A 12,797-nucleotide genomic window follows, 5' to 3' on the forward strand; every position below is an offset into this window, starting at 1 on the left:
TTTTTTGTATGGAAAAGTTGTCCGGAGTCCAAAAATAGCGACCATAATATCCAAAATGGCAGCCTAAAATCCAAGATAGCGGCTTCTATTTCACTATGGCGGCTCTAAATTCAAGATGGCGTTTGTTTGATGGAGTTTTAGGCTCTAATACCATGCACATGGGTATACTTTGTAAGGTGAAGATGTCTGGAGTCCAAAAATGGCAACCAGGAAATCCAAGATGCTGTTCTTAAATTCAAGATGGGGACTCAAAATTCAAGATGGCGATTTTTAATGGCGTTTAGGACCTAAAACTATGCAATATGGGTATATTTGGTATAAGGAAGATGTCCGGAGTCTGAAAATGGCGACCAGAATATCCAAGATGGTGGTCTAAAGTATATCCAGAATATCCAAGATGGTACACAATTCGAAAAAAACCTGTAAATTTATGACGGATCGAATGTAACAAAAGGACCCCGTCATATATAATGGAAATTTTTGTGCGATCTTAAAATTACATTGCAGATATCTGTTATAAAATATAAAGAAAAATTGAGCTCCGAGCGAGAATTGAACTCAGATCTTTGGGGTGTGAGTAGCACGCCCGAGCTCTCTCGGCTATCTCAGCTTGTTGAAAAGCAGACAGTCAAAGTTAAACTGCTTCTACCATAATGCACGCGTTCTCGGCATGCTTCGGCTGCTGCAGAGAGTACTGAGAGAGACAACGAGGAAACCGCCACAGCTGCGAGCAGCCGTTCGTTTAGCTGACGACGGAGAGTGGTTGGCATGATTTATAGCAGATGCTTATAAATTTAAAGCGAATATGCTTTAAAATCTGTAAACAAGCCGTCTGACCAGCAGCGGGCTGCTTGGCTGACGGTAAATGTTGGTGATTTACATTTTTCTGCCGCAAATTTCAGATGATCTTCAATTTACGTGCTGTTTAACTTTCATATTTTTTGCTGTGTAGATCAAACTCAAGCTGGCTGCTGTTTAATGTAAAACTCTATTATGGGTATATTTGGTATGAGGAAGATGTCCGGAGTTCAAAAATGGCAACCACAATATCCAAGATGGCTATCTGAAATCCAAGATAGTGGCTCAAAATTCAAGATGGCAGCTGTTTAATCGAGTTTGGCGACCAGAAATTCAATATGGTGGCTATTTAACGAAGGTTTAATCTCTAAAATCATGAAATATGGATATGATTTGATTTCAGGTGCCATGAAATGGATTTTTGTTAAAGGTATGAAAGTGTAATATTAATCAACATTGCACTTGAGTTTTGTTGAAACGGGTTGTCGAAGGCACGAGAAACGCGAAATCAAAGCTAGGTGAATTATTAAGTTTTTTTTAGAATTTGTGGTGGCATACCCCTTCTAATCTTAATTCGATAAGAGGTTTCCCGAATTATTTTTTTGTGCAGTATCGCTAAATATTATTGCTTTGGGAGTATCCTACTTATTCTCTTCCGGAACTATTTCCAGAATATATTTTTAAAATTATAATTGAAAAATTATAAAATAAGAATAAAAAAATAAAATTATAAAATAATGCTTTCGCGTGGAATTTTGAATGTAATCTTTTCAAGTTACTTCCGGAACTGGTTTTAGATCCTCACGGCCAGGACGGCCAAGTTAAAAATGTTTGGCCATGTTACAATTTTAGCAACCTATACTATATTACGTTTAAGGACTCAATGGTCTTTCAACTCTTTATAAAACTAGGGTCAAGGTTAGGAAAAATCTTGGAGATAATTTCCATAAGGCGCAATTTTGAAGCCATTTGCATAAGATGATAAAGTGGAGGCCATATGCGAGCATGCTTTTAACAGCAAGCCATTTTAACATCTTATTCAATATCTTATACGATCGCTGGTTGAATGGGTAGTTCTATGACAGCACTGCTGGGATTCTTTCTAAAAAGCAATATGAAATAATTTTACGCAATCCCGGTGGGATTCTTTTAGAAATTTGTACCAAAATCCCTGATGGGATATCTTAAAAAATTGTACCCGCACTTTATTATGGGTTTTTTCTACGATACTTTCAGGCGGGAATCCTCAGCCTCAGCTCCCAACCAGGATTCCGGTCGTGATTTCTTTAAGGATTCCATAAAATATTCTCCACCGAATTCCTTCAGGGAATTTAGCTAGGATTGCATCACAGATTCCTCCTGGTATAAATATTTTTACCGGGATTTTTCACCGATTTCTCTGGAGTTTTCCCGAGATTTCTCCAGTAATTCCTCCTGGGATGTCTTCTGTGATTCTTTCAGGAATTTCCGTAGAGCTTCCAGCCGAAATTCCCCTCAGGATTCTTCCAGAATGCTTTTGGGGTGTGCTCCCGGAAAACATCTTGGGGGTTCTGCCAGGATTTCTTAAAATTTTTTAAAAAGACTTTTCAAAGTGGCATACCTTCAAAGATTCCTCCGGGATTTTGTAAAGGATCCCATTAGGGGTTCCTCGGATTTCTTTAAGGATTCCTTCTACAATTCTTTTGAAAAAATCTTCAGGGAATCTTGAGGGGATTCATTTTAGGTATTGAAGTACCTCTAGGCATTTCTTTAACAATTCCTTTCGGGATGTCTTCAATTATTCTTTCATTGTTCCGCCATATTCAAAAGGTAGGGGAATTGCTGAAGGAAAAAACAATGAGGGCAACCAGATAAAAGGAACAATTCACATATTTGTGACATTGTAAGATTTGTATTCAGTGTTTGCCCCAAAACAACTGCAATCATCATGAAAACAAAAGTCAGCTAGAAATTCATCATGGAAATAAAATTTAGTCACTGTAAATAACCATAAATCATTTAAAAATATCCGGAATCTTCTCTCCATACCACGCTTTGGTTCACATGCCGGACTAACCGGTACTAACGACCGTAAAGATTCCACAACTAATCATTTTTTTTCCAGCCGAGCTCAAGAAGAAGCGTTCTTTTGCATAGGTATATCTCTAAACCAAATGAACACTGTATCGCCCGAGTAATTTTCTCTCACCGAAGAAAAAAAAAACACGCCGAAACCCATGTCTATTTTCGCTAATGAGTAAATTTCAACGTTGAGCATCAGCGAGCAAAACCTCTTGTTAAATTGCATAGTTTTTCATTTGAACACCCATTTCAGGGAGCCATGAATAGGTAGCCGTAAATGGTACCGTGTGCGCCACTGCAGAAAAGCCGCTGCTCGCACTACCGGTCCGGTCCGACCTGGGCTTCAGTTTCCAAGGTATCGTTTTCAAGCTTCCCGGTATTTACCACGATGGCGATGGCGACGACGACGCCGGCAGCGGATGGGTGCTTCATTAGAAACTTTTCCCCGTATTGCAATCCTCGACAACTTCCCCGGGGTCTAGTCGCCGCCGCCAGTTCCAGGCGGTTTTTGCATTCGGTTAAACTTTTTTTTATGAAACATTCATTTCCTGACGTCGCTGACCCCTTTCCGACGCCTGAACACCTGAAGGGCCTTGTCGCTACACATCCCGCCATCTCGCTGCAGGCGAAGCATTATGAAATCGAGTAGAAAAACTCCCAGGACTGCCGGCTAGCTACTGTAGCCGTCCGAGTTCCGAGCTTATTACTATTTGTTTGCTCCAGTCTGTGAATCGTTTACCTGACATAAAGACCATCCATCGGCTCTTTTTTCTCTATGTTTACTAGAACTCATCTCAAACGCTGCCGTTTGAGCCGTTTGAGTGGGGGAGGAGTTGTAGGGCGTTATTTACAGAAGCGAGACCTGAAGGGGGATATGTTTCCATTTCGTGTGGTCGAGGGAGCAAGATATTATGCATTCTCGGAATAAAATGTACCTACAGAACCCGGTGTTGTGTTCGTTAGACTGTGACCTTGCATTGCATTTATTAAAATGAAAGTTGATCTTTAAATGGTAACATGTTAAAAGGGGGCATGTTTGTAAAGTCCTTTTCTGTTGAGGTGCTGACTTCAGGTCATTTATTTATTAGGTGAAGTTCTGCTGGGATATGAAGGGAATCAGCTTGTACCACTCCACAGTGGGAAAAATCGACCCAAAAAACGGATCTTTCAACGCCGCTGGTTTCGGTATGTGAAGTTGACCATTTCTGACGTAAAAAAATATGAGAAATCAATTGATGCTAAATTCATTCACCGCACGGCACGGGAAGTGGCCCATTTTGCCCTTTTTTTCATACAAAAAGTGAATCAATATGTACTTTCCAACAACTAACACGACTGTAGATCGTTGAAATTAGCAGCAGGTGTAATTAGAGGTTAATGTAAATCATAAACACATATGAAAGATCCTTTTAAATGCTTATTTTGCCCCATATGCCCCAACAACTGCTGAAAATTGTGAATTTTACATAATTATGAATGGATTTTTAAGGTTACTGATTTAAATTTCTTTTTTTTTGCATGAACAAAAAGCGCTAAATCTGTTATTACCAGAATCATCTTCAGTAGTTGCCCACTTTACCACATATTGCCCTATTGTCATAGAAAAATGATTTAAATTGCATTTATAAGAAACAGATACTGCTATGGGACGTTGAAATTAGTTTTAGGTCCTTCCAGGGCTAACAGAGATCATACGCATATATGAAAGATATTTTCCCTGTTTTACCCTACATGCCCCTAAATCTGCTGGAAGATAACATTTTTTGTATTGTTTTGTAATGTTAGTGGTTGCAATACATGAAGTCCTGGATCATTTTTTATATATTCATATACGGTTTATCGATTGGCTTTAGAATCATTCTTGGGAGGGTATAAATAGCTGTCCATTTTACCCCAATTTGCCCTGATATGTTGTTACCTCATGTATGAATTGATTTCCCGCATTTGCTTATGTGCGAATTGATGGACTTTTGGTACTGAAAGGATGGTAAAAAAAAATCAGGGCAAATCAGTTTATTCATCACATGACAAAAAATCAGGGCCAATCGGGGTGAAATGGACAGCTATTCATACCATTCCCGAGAATGGTTCTAGTATAAATCGATAAACCGTATTTGTATATATCAAAAATGATCCACGACTTCATGTTTTGCATCCAGTAACATAACAAAACCATATAAAATATGTTATTATCCAGCAGTTTTAGGGGCATGTAGGGTAAAATAGGGACAATATCTTTCACATATGCGCATGATAACTGTTAGCTTCCAATTGCACCTAAAACTAATTTCAACGTTAAATAGCAGTATTTATTTTTCATAAATACATTTTAAATCTCATTTTTTCATGAACATAGGGCAAAATGGGGCAAATCGGACAACTCCCGAAGATGATTCTGGTGATAATAGATCTAGCGCTTTTTGTGTATGCCAAACAAATCAACTTCAAATCAGTAACATTGAAAATCCACTCATAATTAGGAAAAATTGTGAATATCCAGCAGTTTTTGGGGCATATGGGGCAAAATAAGCATTAAAAAGGATCTCTTATGCATTCTTATGATTGCTACCAACTTGCAATTACACCTGCAGCTATTTTCAACGATCTACAGTCGTGTTAGTTGTTGGAAAGTACATTTTGATTCACTTTTTGTATGAAAAAAGGGCAAAATGGGGCATAATGGGCCACTTCCCGTGCCGTGCGGTGAATGAATTTAGCACCAATCGATTTCTCGTAATTTTTTACGTCAGAAATGGTCAACTTCACGTACCGAAACCAGCGGCGTTAAAAGATCCGTTTTTTGGGGTCGATTTTTCCCACTGTGCACTCTTTGTTCGGAAAAAGACATGCGTCCCTACTGTACTGGAGCATATTTGTCGATTTCTCTGCAAAGTTTTGAGCTATCGCATTGCATGAGAAGTAAGTGCAAAGAATCTGTAATGCCTTGGGTGCTTGATGAACTACTGTTGAGATCCCCGACAATTTGGTCTATACGATCAAGCTTCAGTTTTAACCAATCTTTTTGTAAATTTTTTATAACACCGAAATAGGGCCCGGTGTTTTTTTTTTCTTTTTATAATCACTGGATACTTGGATGACTGTTTACCAGCGAGCTCGTTCCATAAACTCTTTATATGCCATGCGCTGGGGATGTATAAATAAAAAATGTGCATACATTAAAAGGATAAAGAGATATTTGAAGTCAGAGCTTTAATGAAGAAAGAGTTCACGAAAACAGGTCTTGCTCCTGGACATTTGAGATGGGGCTAAGGTGGTTCACAGCAAGGTCCTTGAGAGTTTCACGGGGTTATTTCAGGGGAATCCAGAAGCCTTTTATATACGTCGAGACACATTAAGTTCACGTTCAAATGGGATTGAAGAAATTTCAATAGAATTACAAAGGTTTAAGTGATGATTCAAGGAGTTTTGATGGCGATTCAGAGGGGTGGGGGGGGGGGGGGTGGTCTCACGAGCCTTTAAAGGGTATTTGAAGGGGTTTCAGAGGCGTTTCAAGGCATTTCAAAGGTACTTAAGAGTGTCCCAGGGTGTTTCAGGGACGTTTTTGTAAGTACCCTGAAATTTCTTGAAACCCACTGAAACGCTTCTGAGACTCTCTATAATGCTTTTGAGACCTCCATGTAACCCTCTAAAACCCCTTTAGTCAGCTCTTGAGACCTCCTAAAACACTCCTCAGACTTATTGGAACGCTCCGGAGACCACCTGAAGAACCCCGAAACCTCATTGAAAATCCGTGAGTCCCATTGAAACTCCTTTAAGAAATCTGAAACGCTTCTGAGACCGCCTGACATACTTTTGAAACCAGGTACCAACAGGTACCATCTGATACACCCTAAAGCATTTCCGATACCTTCAGGTACTTCTTGTAGACTCATTGAATGCCTTTGAGACCTCCTGAAACCCCCTGATATCCCTGGAACCCCCTGAAATACTCCCTCTTAACTGAGAACGCCCTTGAGACTCCCTAAAGCTCCTGCAAGACTGCCTGAAATACCCCTGAAATCCCCTGGGATCACCTGACACACTTCTGAGACTCTCTAAAACTCTGCGGAGACCTCTTGGAACGCCATTGAGACTCCCCAAAACTCCCGCAACACTCCCTGAAACCCCTCTGAAATCACCTGAGACTAATTGAGACCCTTTGAGACTCCCTGGAATGCTCCTGAGAGCCCCTTAACCTTCGCGTACCCAACGTTTACTTTGGATGATTTTCAAATCTAGAATCAGCTATGAAAAAGGCATTTCCCAAGCGATTTTTTTAAGTCAATTGCATTCGCTCCAGGTTTGTACATATTGTCAAGGACTTCCATACGGAACTGGTTCACCCATCCGTTCCGGAGTTATTCCAGATTCCGTTGGGGTCATGACCGGCCGGAAAATGACACATTAATGCATTTTACTCTGAATTGTTACCGGCGGGTAACATCTTGCCAATTTCTTAATGCCCTGAGCGCGAGAAAGTAGGGATACTGTTTGTGAAGTTTAGTTTTGTGAAACGATGCATTTGAATTTTGCGATGGATTGTCTACACATAGCCCAGGTGGGAGAGTCACCTCCAATGGTACCCACAAAGCAAGGTAGCGCAAATTAGGAGGAAATGCGAAACGCGCGTTTCTGTGGGTGGCTGAGCTCCCAACGAGCGGTCGAGTAGGAGATTGAAAGCGCGGTGGCAGGCAGTCAAGTTGTGGGCGCTGATGAAAGCAGATAGTGGTGCATACCGTATTTGTTACACTAGATGTGATATCCCGCGTGGCTTCAAAGTGGCGCTTAAGTTTTCCGGCGTGCTAAAGTTTTTTGTACCTTGGAGTACCCGTGTGGCCCAGAAACCTACCTTAATCTCCCGGTGATAAACCTGTCGGAGACGCACCGTGGCCAGAAGGACTCCATTCCGGACAGACGCACCGTCGACTTCGTCCATCGGAAGGGCAAACGCTCGGGTGCGGCCAAGTTTTGCTTCGTTGTGGAAGTGTCTCCGGGAATCCATACCGGGCCACTACGCACCGTCCTCCGTCATCTCGGAGTTTTCAATCGGGATCAAATCGGCTGTCTCAGCCGAGAGCCGTCCCCGAGTCGCCGAGCCGGATATCGAAGGCCCCAGTGAGCCATTCCGCACCCTGTTCCTACGCTCCGCTCTCTGCCAGCTCCGTCAGCTGCCGGATTCTTCGATCCAAGTCAAGCCAGCCGCCCCTATAGATCACCGTCCACGTGGCCCCAGACCAGATACCGAAGGGCAACCCGGCTACCTATCTCCGGCCTACACCATCCCAGGTCCTCCGACCAACGCCAAATCGGTCGGCACAGCGGGCCACAAGACGCCCGCTAGCGCTCAAATTCCACGTGGCGCCGGTGGAGTACGCAGCCCGGTCGATCCCAGACCGCCAAGCATCGACCCTCTATCGACGTTCATCCGCCGGACCGACGGACGACGCACAACCGTGCACCATAGCTTCGGCACCAAGCGAATCGTTGACCATCATCTTTCTGTAAGTTTCATAAAAAGCACATTTCATTTCACCGAGATTAAATTATTTAGGTCCCTCGCGCTCCGAAAACCTCCCCACGCCAGACGCCCTGAGACCTGGGGCTAAAAGAGGTTTTGGAGACCCACCCCGTAGACGGCCGCGGCTTAGACCAGCTGTCTGGGGCTCAAGCCGGTACTCTTCCAGAACCGAGCAGTCCCAGGGCCCAAAATTTGAGTCTTATAGAATCTATAATTATTTTGGAAATTTGCACATATTATACGCCAGGAATACAGAAACTATATAACTGCAAGGAACCATTGACTTGAAATGACACAATCAAGCGGTCTCATGAACCGTATATGTCCCGGGTGCCCCCAGGGATGTAGCCAAAGTGGCCATTCTAGCAACATTGTCAGAATCATTCAGGCGGCACCCCGAACTTCATGATTTGTCGAAACATGAAGGAAAATAGTCCTTCCACGCTCCTAAGACCCCTCGGGAAGGGCCTGGCCATACCCGGAATGTTCCGGGTATCCAAAGGGATGTGACAAAAGTGGCCATTTCCACAATGTTATCAAAATCAACCGTGCGACACCTCTAACTTCATGATTTGTTGAAACCTAAAGGAAAACAGCCCTTCTACGCACTTATGGTCACTTGGTACCGGTCTGGCCATACCCGGAATGATCCGGATGCCCTCAGGGAAGTCGTCATTTCTCAAACATAGTCAAAATCAGCCGTGTGACACCTCAAACTTCATGATTTGTCGAAACATGAAGGATAATAATCCTTTTGGGCTCCCATGACCCCTTAGAGTGGTTCTGGCCACAAGATGTCGGATGTCCCCAAGAAAGTGGTCAAATTAGAGATGGGAAAATGATTCAATTTTGAGAGTGAATCGCTACCGATTCACTCTCAAAAAAGAGTCGACTCTTTTAACCGATTCGGCAACTCTTTTCCGTAACTTGATAAAAAATGCCATTTTTCGATGTTAGCCGACTTCTCTTTTTATATGTCCAGTTTTTTAGGAAATCAGCTCGCAATGTAAAGACATCAACTCAGCCATCGACACAATAAATACAAGATACACAGATTTTCGATCCACCCACTAAAGAGTCGAATCACTTTCACGAGCCGGCTATACAATATACGAATGAAATATGATCGATTGCCAAAGATTGCGATGTTCTGTGTCTAAACATCACTAAAGTACGCAGTCAATCTAACTATTTTTGGCACTTCGTAATGACTTCAGTGAATCGCAACTCTTTTTAAAAGAGTCGTGGTTCACTCACTCGGTTTCGCGAATCGATTCTTTGAGTCGACTCGCGAGTGAGTTACCCATGTCTAGGTCAAATTGGCCATTTCCGCAACGTTGGTCAAATCAATCGTGCGGCACCTCAAACTTCATGATTTGTCAAAACATGGAGGGTCCTTCTAGGCTCTTATGACCCCTCGGGAACGACCTGGCCATACCCAGAATGTTCCGGATGCCCCCAGGTAGGGAAGTGTCAAAATGTTCATTTCTACAAAGTTGGTCAAATCAATCGTGCGCACCTCTAACTTCATGATTTGATCAAACATGAAGGAAAATAGACCATCTAGGCCCTTATAATCCCTTGGGATCGGTTTGGCCACACCAGAACTATTCGGGAAGCTTCCGGCCTAGGCCGCAGGGAAGTGGTCATTTCTGAAATATTGTCAAAATAAGCCGTACGACACCTCAAATTTCATGATATGTCGAAACATGAAGGAAAACAGTCCTTCTTTCGGATGTCTTCACTCCCACAACTTTGGTCAAATCAATCGTACTACACCTCAAACTTCAAAATTTTCCGAAACGTGAAGGAAAATAGAACTTCCAGGCTCCCATGCTCCTTCTGAACGGTCATACCTACCATGGCTGTCAGGGAGTTGACCAAATTCGCCATTTCAACAATGTTATCAAAATCAACCGTGTGATTTCTAACTTCATAATTCGATGAAGCGATGAAGTCATTCTGGAGAACTTCAAGCATTTAAAACTTAACACGAAATGTTCGACAAACGGGGAGATACAGCGATTCGTTGTTATAAAGACGATTGTCTTACTAGCATTCCCTCCCATCCTCGATGACCGTAAGGACGTGGCCGGCGTCGTTATTGACCTTATTAAAATTGAGAACCCTCGAACTGTGTACATTGAGAATAGTAAGCTAATCCAAAGCCCTATTAATTGGTTCTTTGTGCAATTTCGATTGCTCTGGTCAATCACGGAGTAGCAACAACGAATTGTGCGGTCATCTATGCTCATGCTCATGCTCATGCTCATGCTCACATTAGGGCATTACAAGAAGCTTCAACTCTCAAACTGCATTCAAAAACCGCATAACGAGAGACGGTTGACAGCGTATGTTTAATGTATATTTGTAATGTATATCTTGTAATGTTACACATCGTTCTTATAACTTTGAAAAAAAGGCTATGTCAAACTAGCCGTTTCAAAGCTCCTAGACTGAGAAAGCCATAATAGTTCAACATTACCTAAAAGAATTCTGCATTTTGCTGTTCTAGTTTCGTTATAAATCATCAAACTTCATATGCAAATCTAAGACTTGATTTTGATACCTTTATGATAACCTCAAATTACTTCATTTAAGTCAAATGCACACACTCGCTTAAAATGGCTCATCCACCGTGAATCAAGTTCCAACCAAGCTAATTAAAACTGTCAGCCATGATTTAGCAGGGGCCACTAAAACTAACCGATATTGATTCCCGACGTTCCCGAGCCCCGCTTACCTTTTTATGCCAGTAGATCGCCGGTACCGGATTTCCCGAGGCTTTGCACTCGAGCGTCACCGTGCTTCCCTTCCGGGCTGTGATTTGTCGATTCTGAGGCACCACTCGTATCGTCGGCGGCACTGCAAGAGACAAAAGAGACCGAACTCGTTACGCTTCGAGGCCCCGGCTTCCAGCACCACCACCGCAACTTACCGAGAATTTCCAGCGTGTGCACCTGGTCCCGGCTTTCGTTATCGCCGATCTGGCAAATGTAATCACCGGCGTCCTGAATTTTCACATTGGCTATCTGCAGATTATAGCCTTCGACCAGCTTGAAGCGTGGGTCGCGGGTCACCATGAGGCTGGCCGCCGTCAGAACCGACGTACCTCGGCGCCACAGCAGCACGTAGGAACCTGTGAACGGAACAACAGGAAGAACCGCAAAAGGTCGGTTAGGATCAAGCACGCACACCAAAATGCGACGAAAATTAGGTTCGAGAGCATCATTTCGCCATTGTCGTTGTCGTCGTCGTCGTCAACGAGCAGTCAATACTAACTGTTTTGGTGTCTGCCAAACAAATTTGTGTCAACTTGGGAGAGAGAGCAGTTAGCGCCAAATAAATTCCATCGTTATCCTGCGTGCTTTTGAGCTTATTAAAATCCAGAAACGGGAGCTCTCGTCGCAGCCAATTGCAAATATTTTCAACCATTTCCTGCCACAGATTCCCAAATCCATGCATGGGCATCGGCACGTTTGTTCGGCTAATACCTACCAGCTAGTCGATGGCGACGACACGACGGAATACTGCTCTGTTTGCAGAGATTTTCCTTGGGGTAAGGGTATGCGATAAATTAGAAAGTGATGGTCCGTAAGATTCAGAGTACTAAAACAGATTTTCAGATTTTCATACTAAAATGGAAAAAAAAGTTGTTGATATTTTTTTATATTTCAACTGATCGGGAAATCAAAGAACAACAGGCGCACCAAACAACGGGTGGTCCAAGGTGCCCGGCCGTCAAGAAATCTGTACTAAACAAATCAAAGTGCAGGTAACGCAGCTGAATCTGAACCACTGTGTCGCGGCTCAGCAACTGCTTTGTCAGGCGGTTTCTGAGTGGGGGACGGATATCGTCATCATTGCGGATCCATACAGTGTACCCACTGGCAACGGCAATTGGGTCGCGTCGCGGATGGGTCCAGAAAAATGACGGCGATATGGACGACGGGTAAATACCCCGGAGTTGATGTCTACTATCTATGAGGGTTTCTTGGTCGCCAAAGAAAACTGGACTTTCTTCTGTAGCTGTTATGCGTCTCCGCGGTGGCCAATCGAGCAGTTCACGCAGATGCTGGACTGTATGACGACCGTGCTAACAAGGAGAAGACCGGTGATAATAGCGGATGACTTGGGCCGTGGAATGGGGAAGTCATTTCACGAACCAGCGGGATCAGATCCTGCTAGAGATACTGGCTATACAAGATATTGAACTGGCTAATGTCGGTACTAAACATACCTCCGTATTCGGAACAATACGGAGTCGATTATTGACGTGACTTTCTGTAGTCCTGACCTTACAAATAGTTCGATAGCTACACTCATAGCGATTACCTGACGCTTCGCTACAGTATCGACTACAAGCAGCATGCAGCGGGTCGACGAAGAGGTGGCTGGGACAAGGCCAAGCACTCGCTTG

At 43.2% G+C, this 12,797-nt stretch overlaps 1 protein-coding gene across 1 annotated transcript in view; it reads right to left on the bottom strand.

Annotated features, from left to right (window-relative positions):
- LOC109415401 (peroxidasin homolog) overlaps positions 1-12,797 on the bottom strand; it is a 567,856-nt gene that overhangs the window by 217,035 nt on the left and 338,024 nt on the right. Inside the window, exons 4-5 of the mRNA XM_062856469.1 lie at positions 11,316-11,516; positions 11,121-11,242 (exon numbers count right to left, since the gene is read on the bottom strand). Coding sequence (XP_062712453.1) covers positions 11,121-11,242; positions 11,316-11,516 — 323 coding nt within the window. The remainder of the gene's footprint in view (positions 1-11,120; positions 11,243-11,315; positions 11,517-12,797) is intronic.

The sequence above is a fragment of the Aedes albopictus genome, chromosome 3 (genome assembly GCF_035046485.1).
Source record: "Aedes albopictus strain Foshan chromosome 3, AalbF5, whole genome shotgun sequence".
Taxonomy (NCBI): Eukaryota; Metazoa; Arthropoda; class Insecta; order Diptera; family Culicidae; genus Aedes; species Aedes albopictus.